Source organism: Gracilinanus agilis, chromosome 1 (genome assembly GCF_016433145.1).
Source record: "Gracilinanus agilis isolate LMUSP501 chromosome 1, AgileGrace, whole genome shotgun sequence".
NCBI lineage: Eukaryota > Metazoa > Chordata > Mammalia > Didelphimorphia > Didelphidae > Gracilinanus > Gracilinanus agilis.
The window spans coordinates 636,829,616-636,842,245 of NC_058130.1; the positions used below are offsets into that span (position 1 = coordinate 636,829,616).

General features: G+C 36.5%; 1 protein-coding gene across 1 annotated transcript in view; it reads left to right on the forward strand.

The window, feature by feature from the left end:
* The window catches only part of ERICH5 (glutamate rich 5), a 31,139-nt gene that overhangs the window by 5,254 nt on the left and 13,255 nt on the right, over nucleotides 1-12,630 (forward strand). The window contains exon 2 of the mRNA XM_044668583.1: nucleotides 1,863-1,865. Coding sequence (XP_044524518.1) covers nucleotides 1,863-1,865 — 3 coding nt within the window. The remainder of the gene's footprint in view (nucleotides 1-1,862; nucleotides 1,866-12,630) is intronic.

Genomic DNA, 12,630 nt, shown 5'->3' on the forward strand with positions numbered 1-12,630 from the left:
CCTCCCTCCCTTCCTTCCTTCCTTCCTCCCTCCCTCCCTCCCTTCCTTCCTTCCTTCCTTCCTTCCTTCCTTCCTTCCTTCCTTCCTTCCTCCCTTCCTTCCATATGTCTTCCTCTCCCTACTTCACCCTGTGGCCAGCTTTCTCTGTAAGCAAACAACTTATATTCACTCATTTTACTGTTTTTTAAAATAATCATAAATAATTGCCAAGAATTAGAATTTTGTCATAATTGTGAGATTGGTATAGTGAAGAAATTCAACTTTTTTTTTCCTTAAAGTGGTGGCAAGGGAAAGTCATATCAGAAATTCTATTTAGCATATGCATTTTTTTCTGGAGCCAGCCAAGATGTAGTGTGAAAGAGTGGGTCCCTTTTCAAGCCAGAAAAATTGACAGGGTTTTAACATCTGCATCTCTGTCACAGAGTAGTGGTGTGACCCTAGGCAAGTCACTTAACTTCTGGGTATTCCTTAGCCAACTCTTTGAGACCATAAACTTTAAATAAGGAACTAATCCCCAACAATTTTTTAAAATTCCAAAACATTTGGAAGACCAGATTAAGGTGAGAGTCCATTTACATAATTAGTGATATCTTGGTTTCTTTCTAAAATTTTTTGTAAAGAAAGACATTATCCATTACTCTAGCAAATTTTTTCTCTCCTCTCAACTTTTACTTTCTATGTTAAATCTTACTTGAGAAGTTTTTGCAAAAAAAAAATGACATTGTTGTCACAAGTGAACCATTAGCCTGGCAACCAATATTTTTAAAGAATGCAAATACACTTTACCTATATTTTTATTTTTTAAAGTGTACTGAAACTTTTATATACCTAGTACAGTGGAAAGAACAATGTATTTGTAGCCAGAAATTCTTTCAATCCTTCCTTCCTTCCTTCCTCTGTATCTCTCTCTCTCCCTTCCTTCCTTCCTCTCTATCTCTCTCTCTCTTCCTTCCTTCCTTCTCTTTTCTTTTTTCTTTTCTTTTCTTTTCTCTTTCTCTTCCTCTCTTCTCTTCTCTTCTATTAAACCCTTACTTTTTGTCTCAGTAATAAGTCTAAGACAGAAGAGTAAAGTCTTAGGCAGAGTTAAGTGACTTGTCCAGGATTTAGGAAGTGTCTGAGGTCAAATTTGAACCCAGGTTCTCAAGACTTATGGCCCAGTGCTCTATCCACATCTAATTGTCCCATCAACCTTTTCTAATACCTAGCTATCAGAAAAAAGAACATAAATATCTCATTAATACTGTTTCAATAATAACTAAAAAAACCAGTCCTTTATTTCTTTGCTTAGACTAGAAGTTATTATTTGAAAGTTATTTTCCCTACTGTTGTCTTACGTGAACAAACATAACTTGTATAAAACACCATATCACAAAGTTGTTTATTTGTTTTGCTTCTAGAAAAGACATTATAAAATATAATGAAATTTTGAAATAATTTTTTAAAATGTATCCAAGAAATGGTTTTAAGACCTTTGTTACTATGAAAAAAAGTTTTTTGAGGCAAAAGAATCCAGGATCACGTCCTTAGTCTCTTACTAATAACCTTGTGACCATTGCCAAGTCTTGGTTGTTGAACTTGAAATATCAAGTTCAAATACTCTTGAAGTCTCAGTTTCCTCATCTATAAAATGGAGATAATTTTTATACTACACACTTCAAAAAGTGGTGGTAAAATTAGGTTGTATGTAATTTGTAAAGTAGAAGTTGTATAAAATATAATGTGTATTGTTTTCTGGGGGATGTTACTATTGGGATAGATTAAGCAACATTATCTATAATCGGTACAACTTTTGACTCAAAAAAGTTTGGCATCTTTTCTCAATATCTATCAGTGAAATTGAATAATCATAAATTGGTATTTAGCGGGTGCTTCCTCTCATATTTTAAGTTTTCACATAGTTTGCAGTAGAAGACATGTTTTGAAATTTATAAGACAGTTTGGAAGGAAAATTATTTCAGATTAATTTGTAAAGTCTGCTTATAAGTTCCCTAATGTATGAATAGAATCAGTCAGTAGGTGGTCGGTGTGTGCATTTTGTTTCTGATCACCAGGCAGACAAGTAGTTAGACATTTGACACTACTGTATATTCATCAACTTTTCAACTTAATGATCTTTGGAGGCCCAATAAATAATTTAAGCAACGGAAACAGGCATTAAAATTTAAACAAAGAATACTGAAACTGTTTAATAATATTTAATTTTTTTTACCCCATCCCATTTCATATGGCTTTTGACCTCTTTGCTGTAGAACAAAACATATTATACATATATAAGCTGCCACAAGATTTTAAAAGGTTATGATTTAAAGTTTTTGCATCCCTTGTTAAGAATTTGGAACCCTCCATTTTACTGCTGGAACAATGGCATACATTCAATTCAATAAACATTAAGTACTTTTTAAGTGCAAAATACTACCCAGCTTTTGAAGATGCAAAGATAAAGCAAATGAAACAGGTCTATCTATCATGGAGATTCCATTCTTTAGGGGGAAATAGACCGTTAATGCATTTGAAGTATTGTACTGAGAGGATTTTAGAATCTAACTACTGCTAATGATACTTCTACAGGAAACTCCATTTAGGGTTCCATCATGGAATGGCAGAAACCCTCCGAATTCCACACATATTTATTAAATAACAATTTTTTCAATCAGTCAACAAACACATATGAGTACTTATTTTGTGCTTCCAGGACAATTTAAATCCTGAGGAAGGTACAAGATACAAAAATTAAATACTGTACAACATAGTCCCTATCCTCATTAGATTTACAGTCTAGCGGGCAGTAGAACCATTGCATTTGATCGAATTTGTTAGAAGTCAACCCTGTCTGTTATGCAGTCATCAAAACTTCACTTAATAGGTATTTATTAAATGCATGGTATATTGAATTATATTCAGATGACTTCACTTCAATAAATACTTTAAGTCCTACCAAGAGTAAGGCACTATACTAAGCCTGCGGATACAAAGGATGGAAAATTATGTATTCTCTCCTCCTCTTTTTTCAGAAGAATACCAGAACCCTCACTTCTGCTTGCTAATTCTTATTCATTCAGTAGCTTGTTCAAGACCCTCTTTCCTGAAGTCTTACCCCATTTTTCATATTTCCCATAGAACAGATAACTTAAGTTTCTATTTATTGAGATTGAGACTATTCAATGGGAACTTCTTCAACTTTATTCTTCAAAACTTGACTTCATTATCACTTCTTCACTCCTTTCTTCTAGTCACAAAAGAGGTAACCCTTATTAGTCAGTCAGAATGCATTTATTAAGTATTGATTATATAATGGACACTATGCTAAGTTTTGGGGATGCAAAGAAAGATACAAACAGTCCCTCTCCTCTAGAATATCACATTCTGGTGTGGGGAAACAACATGTAGATAACTGGATACATACCAGCTACATAGGCAATAGATGGAAGGCAATCTCAGAAGGGAAGATACTAATAGACGGAGTAACAGGGCTTTCTTCCTAAGAAGGTGGGATTTTAGTTAAGTTTTGAAGGAAACAAAGGAAACTAAGAGGCCAGGATAAAGAGAGAGAGAGCATTGTAGGTACAGGGGCAGGCACAAAGGCCAAAGACAGTGTTATTTATGTTCAAGGTACAGCACTGAGAACCAAATCCTTAGTTTGGGGTTCTTCTTGTTCCACATTGAAAGACTGCACAGTACATTGAAAAGGATGGTAGATTTGGAGGTTGATCTGCATTCAAATTCTACCTCTGACCCTTGAACATTGATTTAACCCCTTGGACCCTCATCTGTGAAACCCATCTTTTCTTCATCCATAAAATGGAAACAATAGTACCAGTAGTGGCTGCCACACTGGGAGTGGCTTCATGGATCAAATGAGATGGCACGGCTAAAATATTTTTCAAATTATAAAATGTTACATAAATATCAACTTTTGTTATTATTCTCATGTTTCTGGCACACATAAGATGCTTAATAAATGCTTGATAAAAAAAAAACCAAATGCTCAATGGTTTGATTTTTTTTCATTGAGAGTATCCTCAATTTGTACATTAGTTATTTTCATGAATATTATATGAGAATGTATTTGACAAAGATTTTAAATAATCACCATGGAATACCACTATAGTTTATAAATAATTATTAATAATAATGTAGGAATCCACTCATTTTTTCATTCTTGGGAACTTTTATCAAATAGATGATAATCTCCATTTTTTAATTTTTTAATTTTTTTAATTTTTTAAACCCTTAACTTCTGTGTATTGGCTCCTAGGTGGAAGAGTGGTAAGGGTGGGCAATGGGGGTCAAGTGACTTGCCCAGGGTCACACAGCTGGTGATAACCTCCATTTTGAGACAGAGGGAACCTTATTTTCTCTCCTGCCTTGTGGAGATTTGGGTAGCATAGACCTATCTGCAGGTTAATGGATGTCAATGAAATGTCTACCAATGCTTTCTCCCTTTCCCTTACGTTCCAGAGGTTTATTCTATATGTATTATAACCTTTTTTCACTTAAGGATTACTTTATTAACTGGATGTGACCAGTTATAGATGTTGCCCCTTCTATGTTCTTTTCAGATTAGCCACAGAGGCCACTAGAAATTCAAGGGGAGAGTTAAGATGGAACATAGACATTCAGTTTCCTCCCCTATATGATGTTGTATACTTTAGACCTGGATGACATTATCCAAGCTGAGACTATAATTTTTTTCATATTTATAGGTACAGGCACAACTTAACTTCTTGTTACATATACAGATTGCAAATGTAAAGTCATTTTACAGGAGAATTTTTTAATAATAGATCTGTGGATAGATTTCAGAGAGTCCATGAATTTTTAAAAATATCTTAACTGTAATTTTAGTATAGTTTCCTCTGGAATCCTGTGTCTTATTTTATTCCATTAGAAACATTCTGAAAAGGGATCCTTAGGCTTTACCAGACTTCCAAAGGGGCCCGTGATAAAAAAGATTAAGAATCTCTGTTTTAGGCACAGCTAGGTTGCTCAGTGAATAAAGTACCAGACCTGGAGTTAGGACTACCTAGGTTCAAATGTGGTCTCAAACAATTCCTAGTTGTGTGACCCTGGGCAAGTCATTTAACCCCAGTTGCCAAGTCCTTACTGCTCTTCTGCTTTAGCATTGATCATTAGTATCAAATATCAATTCTAAGATGGAAGGTAAGGGTTTAAAAAGCATCTCTTTTATAGCCAGTGCCCAGTGATTCTGATCATATCACCCCCTGCTCAAAAATATTTAGTGGTTCCTCGTTGCCTACAGGATAAAATATACAATTAGTATGGCGTTTGAGACCCTCTCTAATTTTTTCAGGGAAGACTAGTACCTTTGGTATGAGGGCTTGCTGAGCCCTTTTCAGAGCTGCTTTTTTCCTTTGGTGTCCACTTGCCACCCAATTCTTACGTGTGGCTCCAAGAAGCTGTGGCACATATAGGGACCAGACCCGGGTAAAATCATTTCCGCAGTGGGGAGGGTAACCAACAGGTCTCAAATAGACCCCATTTTGTCCTGCTATGAGCACTCTCCCCTCTCCAAGGGACTTTTCCTTCCTTACAAAATGTCACAGCTCATTAAAGGAAATTGAACAGAAAACAAAAGATGGAACAATAAACAAGTAGGAGAGCTTTGAAGTATCGTGTTGAGGAATTAGGAGGGTGCCTACCCCAGGCATGTTAAGACTTCCCTTGGGGGAATGGGTGGGTAAGAACAGTTTGTTCCAGAAACCAAGAAGGCAGCTGAAGCAGGTGCTGTGGAATGCATAGAGCTGGATCAGACATCAAAGATGCCAAGGTCATCCACTGCAACCCAGACATAGTCAGTCTTTCTGGCTTTTGTCTTGCCACTGGACATTGATGGCTCTGGAGGAGAGAATGAGGCTGATGCCTTTGCACAACTCTGCCTCACTAAAAATTCAATTTATGTGTAGTCAAAAGACATCACCCATGATGTCATTTTGGTCTTCTTCAAGTACAAAGGACAACAACCAACCAATCTAGTTTCAACCTATTTTTACAGCTTCATCTCACACTGACGCCCTTCATGTACTCAAAATTTCAGTTACATTAAGCTACTTACCACTCCATGATTTCATATTATACTCCATTTCGTGTATTTGTGCAGGCCATTCCAGGTACCTAGAAGAGTCTCTTTTCTTCCTACCCTACCCACTGCTCTTCATCCCTCCCAGAAAGCTAGAAATGATCTTCCTGTTCCATTGACTGAACATCCCATGTATATAGAGTAATTTGTGTATAGATATATTAGTTTATCCATTCAACAATTTATTAATCACCCATTCCATACAAAATACTATTGCTAGAAAAGGATACAAAATTTAGATAAGACGAATTCCCTGCCCTCATGGAGTTTGTAGTCTAGTAATCCAGATAACGATAACTATATGCATTGTATATTTAATATATACGTGATACATTAAAGATTGCTATACCAAAAAAAATGGATTGTAAACACTGAGTACAGAAAATGTGTCTTTTTTGTTCTTTGTATCTCCAGGCCTCATATAGGATTTTGTGCATTGATAAATGCTTAATTAATTAATTAATCCATTAATTCAATGCAATCCAACAAACATTTATTATATTCAAGGCATTGTACAAAGTGTTGGACTTACCAGAAATCTTTTTTTTAAAAAAGAGACTATATGAAAATAAATTAAAAAAATAAAGGTTTGAGGATTCCTAGGCAATCATTGTCCTTCAGTTCTGTGTTTACTAAAATGCTAATTTTTTTCTTTTGCTGTTTGTTCAGTATAGAATTTAAATAAGAAAAGATAAAAAAGAAAATGTCACAGCTTAAGAACTGGGGCAACTGTCTGTAAACAGAGAAGGACTTTGAGTAAGTTCAAGTAGACTCATGTTTAAGTTTTGATAATCTGCCAGAATAACTTGTTTATTTTAATCTTGAGCCTTTCTTCCCTTTCCTGTTAATATTGCCTGAATGGGCTTGAATGCCATAAATGTATTTAAATTGTGTTTTGTAAATTGTAAGAGGCAACCCCTGTGTAATATTTTCACAGAAAGACAAATTTTCACTTAGTTATTCTTTCTCTGACTCTTACAATATGACTACAACCAGGACTCAAATTGATTTTCTAATAGGCATTTATTAAGCATGTACTGTGTGCCAGGTGGGAGCAGTTAGGTGACATAGTGGATAGAGCTCTAGGCCTGGAATCAGGAAAGCCTGAGTTCAAATTTGATCTCAGATATTTACTTAGCTGTGTGACTCTGAGCAAGCCATTTAACCTTGTTTGTCTCAGTTTCCTCATCCAAATGAACTATAGAAGAAAATGGCAAACCATTCCAGTATTTTTGCCAGGCACTTCATAGATGCTAGGATATAGATATAGATGCAGTAGAGTAACTTTTCTCAGTGAGCTTACACTTTTTTGGTCTCATACAGTGCTCTTTACCCTCTAAAGTAGTATACCCTGGAAAGATTTTTTCCACTTATCCTATAAATATTTGCCCTTCTTCATAGAAAAGAAATGCAATACAAGAGCAAGAGCACTGAAGACAGCTAGGTAACACAGAGGATAGAGTACTAGGCCTGGAGTCTGAAGGGCATGGGTTCAAATGTGGCCTCAGATAATTCCTAGCTGTGTGACCCTGGGCAAGTCACTTAGCCCCCATTGCTTAGCCTTTATCACTCTTTTGCCTTGGAACAGATACTTAGTATTGGGTTTGTTTTTTTTAAACCCTTACCTCCTGTCCTAGAATCCATACTAACTATTGGTTCCAAGGCAGAAGAGTGGTAAGGGCTAGGCAATGGGGGTTAAGTGACTTGCCCAGGGTCACACAACTAGGAATTATCTGACGCCACCTTTAAACCTATGTCCTTCAGACTCCAAGCCTGGCTCTTAATCTGCTGAGCCACCCAGCTGCCCACCCTCCACTTAGTGTTGATTTTAAAACAGAAAGTGAGGGTTAAAAAAAAGAGAGAAAGAACACTGAAACTGAAATCATAAGACCTGGATTAAAACCAGATCTGACTCTTAATAACTGTCAGAGAAGAGCAAGTCACTTGGTCTCTGCAGAGATTCCATTTATCCAACTTTCAAATGGAGCATCGGTAAATTATTTTCTGGATTTTTTATTTCCTCATCTTTAAAATAGGCAGTAGAGAAGATGCTGGCAGGATATACCCAGCTCCAGCCTTCACGTACAGCTGGTGGAGGACAGAATAAATAGCTGCTGTTCAAGGACTGACTTGGCTGAATGCAGAGATGCTCTTCCCTGAGAGGTCCATCATTAAGTGATCATTTTACCTTCAACATAACAACTGATCAATGAAGACACAGAGCAGGTGATCTCTCCGTCTGTGGCGAGAGGTTCCACACCATTGTAACCACAGGTTTTTTTGGAAAAGTTGAACTGAAACAGGCAAACAAACAAAACAACAAACATTTAATAAAAAAAAACAAACCCCAATAATAAACATAGTAACACTTAAACCGAGTTTGCTTTAAGGAAAATACCCTATAGAGTAAAAAAGCAGTATCTAAGTGAGAGCAATTATTATTCATATTGCTATAACAGCCAAATTTGTCTTCTGGCATTCTTGTTGCTAATAAATCCTGCCAATAATGAAAAATTGGATTTAAATGGATTTCTTACAACCTGTGGGTTTTCCCCATACTTTGTATCATGTACCATATTTCTCAATCATATTGTTCTGTGGCCCTTCTATCTTCTACTCTCCAAGTCTATTCAAGTTCATGTACATTGTTTCCATGATACCATCTCTCCATCTCACCCTGGGCCATCTTCTCCTTTTGCCTTTGATCTTTCCCAGCATCAGTCTTTTCCAAGGAGTCCTGCATTCTCATTATGTGGCCAAAGCATTTAAGGTTCACCTGTAGTGTCTGACCTTCCATTCAATAGACAGAGTTAATTCTCAGTCACAGCCAGTTGTAATGGATTGGTCCTTATTCTAGATCAGTGGTTCCCAAACTTTTTTGGCCTACCGCCCCCTTTCCAGAAAAAAATATTACTTAGCCCCCTGGAAATTAATTTAAAAAAATTTTAATAGCAATTAATAGGAAAGATAAATGCCATCATTGCTCTCCCTGGATCGCTGCAGCACCCACCAGGGGGTGGTAGCGCCCACTTTGGGAATCACTGTTCTAGAGTAATAATAATCAACTTCAAATACAGCCCTTTCCTACCATACCATGGATAAGACACTGCTGAATGTGTTCAAAGGATTTGGATTGGAATCCTATTCCTGCCACTTATTGACCTTGCTGGCTAAGTTATTTAACCTTAACCTGGGCCTTAATTCCCTGAAGGGGTTGGACTAGATGACTTCTATCAAAGTCCCTTCCAGCTCTAATTCTATGATTCTGTGTTTTTCTTAGTGAAGAGGTAAGACAGTAAGCTGAGATGAGTTTAAAGGGTCAGAAGATCTAGACCAGGGATTCTTTAATTTATTTTTGTGTCCTAAACACAAAAATAAATTGGCAGAGTGGTAAAGTCTATAGACCCCTTTGTAGAAGGGTGATTTTAAATGCATGAAATAGAGTACATAACATTGCAAAGGAAATCAATTATACTGAAACGGAGTTGGCTGTCAGATTAAAGATAAAAACGTTCTTAGTACTCAGGTAAAGAACACTTAATCTAGAAAGAAAGCGTGACCCTATAAACTCTAGGATACTGAGATCCCATGAGGCTCTCTAAGGATGGTCTACCTTGAAATGACACGTCAAACAGAGTGGGGCACTAAAAAAAAAAAAATATATATATATATATATATCCATTGCTTCCAGGAAAAAAAGTGAATAATAATGATAATAAGCATGTATATATTGCTTTAAGGCTTGCAAAGCATTTTACGTGAATGATAGGGTAAAATTTGAACTCTGGAAGATAATAGCAGGCTGGGATAGGGGGAATAGCCCTGAATTTAGTTATATAAATTGTTTTATATTTTATATTACAATTTTACTATTTTACTATTTTTATATTATTATATATTTATATATAATATGTATTATAATCTTGTTTCAAATATTGTCCTGAAATCCTCTGATCATCAGAATGTCATTTAATCTCTCTGATGCTTATAATCTCACCTGTAAAATGAGGATCATCATGCCTATTATACCCACCAGCTCATTGTGAGGATCAAATGCAACAATGGACATAAAGTAAAATAATGTTTATAAAACCTTAGCATGGTGCCTGGCACACAGTAGACACTTAATAAATGTTTATTGACTGATTATTGATCAACAGATTGAAATAAAGTGCCTTGCATTGTGCAGGGGGCTGAATAAAGGTGTATTGAATTTTGCTTTTCAATCTGAAAGAATTATCTAAATGGGAACTATTATTGCTACTGGCCAGCTAGGAAGAAAGCATTTATAAAGTGCCTTCCATTTACCAGGCACTATGCTAAGTGCTTTACAAATATTATCTAACTGGATTTTTATAACAACCCTGAGAAATAAGTTCTGCTTTGATCCTTATTTTTTATAGTTGAGGAAAATCAGTCAGACAAAGGTTAAGTGTCTTACCCAGTCACACAGCCAGCAAGTATCCAAGGTCAGATTTGAACTCGTTTTCCTGATTTCAGTCCTAACACTTTAAATCCTTCACTACTATTTATTAGATCTGAAGGCTGTGAAAGAACCTGGATTTGGACATCTGGAACAATAGAAACGCCATAGTGTCTTAGAATGGGAAGATCAGAATGTCAACAAAAGTGAGGATAGTGTCTCAAGAAGTAAGGGTCTGCCCAGGCCAGGTTAGACAGAGATGGGTCAGCAGATGTCTCCTACAGGCAGGCAGAGAAAGCGGAATGTGGAACATTGAAACCTTTTTCTAACATTTTCTTGTAACTAAATAAAAATCGTTATTCTGTAACATTGCCAAAAGTTTCAGCTCCTACCTAAGTCAAGTTCAACTTTCGTGTTAATGTTTTACAATTCCATGTACGAAAACCTAGAACTTGATCCCCTGGATCCATTCTGTCTCTACTCCCAACAAAGGAATTTAAAATTCACAAAAACTGCTAAACATCATTAAGTGGTACAGAATTTAGATCTTGGGCTTTAGGAATATAGTAGCATAGGAATGACTATGAGGTAATGAGATTAAGTATATGTTTATAACATAATATACATAATTTATAAAGATTATATATATGCATATATATATAACTGGTGGAAAAAAACAAGCATTTATTCAATACCTACTATTTGCCTACTCTTTGTGCTAAGTGCCTTACAAAGCACCTCTCATTTGCTGTATGTGTATCATTCATATATACAGCTGTATATTTATAGATACATATCCTAGTATGTGTTTATATGTGTTTATAAATTATATATAAATAATATATTATAAAATATGAAATATATAAATACAATGTATTGGCTCCAAATTGGAAGAGGGGTAAAGGCCAGGCAGTGGGAGCCAAGTGACTTGCCCAGGGTTACACAGCTACAAAGTGTCTGAGGTCAGATTTGAAGCCAGGACCTCCCATTTCCAGCCCTGGCTCTCTATCCACTGAGCTACCTAGCAACCCCCAACTACTCATTTATTCTAAAGAAGCTCAAACACTTCTGGAATCTCTGTACAATAGAAGAACAATGGCTCTGAAATCAGAGCACCTGGATTCAAACCATGTCCCTGATACTGCCTACATGACCTTGGGCAAGTCCTGGAACTCAGTTTTCTCAGTTGTTTAATGAGAGGATTGGCTTCTGAAGACCTTTCGAGTTATGATCCTTTGGAACTATGTTCAGAACATGAAGTGTCTTTTTTTTTTTTAAACCTTGTACTTCGGTGTATTGTCTCATAGGTGGAAGATTGGTAAGGGTGGGCAATGGGGGTCAAGTGACTTGCCCAGGGTCACACAGCTGGGAAGTGGCTGAGGCCGGGTTTGAACCTAGGACCTCCTGTCTCTAGGCCTGACTCTCACTCCACTGAGCTACCCAGCTGCCCCCTGAAGTGTTCTTTTGATTAGCCTCAGAGGTCAGAGATCATAAACACTGATTTTGAGTAGTCTATAGTCTGCTATTTTCGTTAAATCATTTTTATTAAGTATTGACTGACCCTATTTGTGGTTTTCTTGGCAAAACTGGAATGGTTTGCCATTTCTCTAGCTCATTTTACAGGTGAGGAAACTAAGGCAAACAGAATTAAGTGACTTGCCCAGGATCACACAGCTAGTAAGTGTCTGAGACTGGTATGGAATGAGATATTCTTGACTCCAGGTCCAGCAGTCTATCCACTGTACCACCTAGTTGTCCCTCATATAGAGACAAATCTGGGAAATAAAGCAGGTGGTCAATCTGTGGGATGCCATTTTTGTTTTTTAAAAACTAAGAATATGGGAATAAGGGGTTATTAATTTTCCTCTTGTTTACTGAACTGACACTTTCCTCCCTCACTCCTGGGTCCCTGGAGTGTATACACAAATACTGAAAAATCTGGACTAGGTTGCCGATAGGTATGATTTGAATAAATCTTCTTGTTTTGGTCTCTGCTACCCAGAATAAAGGTCTAACTCTGCCCTAAATTATATTCAAAGCTGTTCCTTTAAGTTTCCCTTCTGGCTGTTCCTGAACTCCTCTGATAGGTCAAAACAACAACAACAACAAC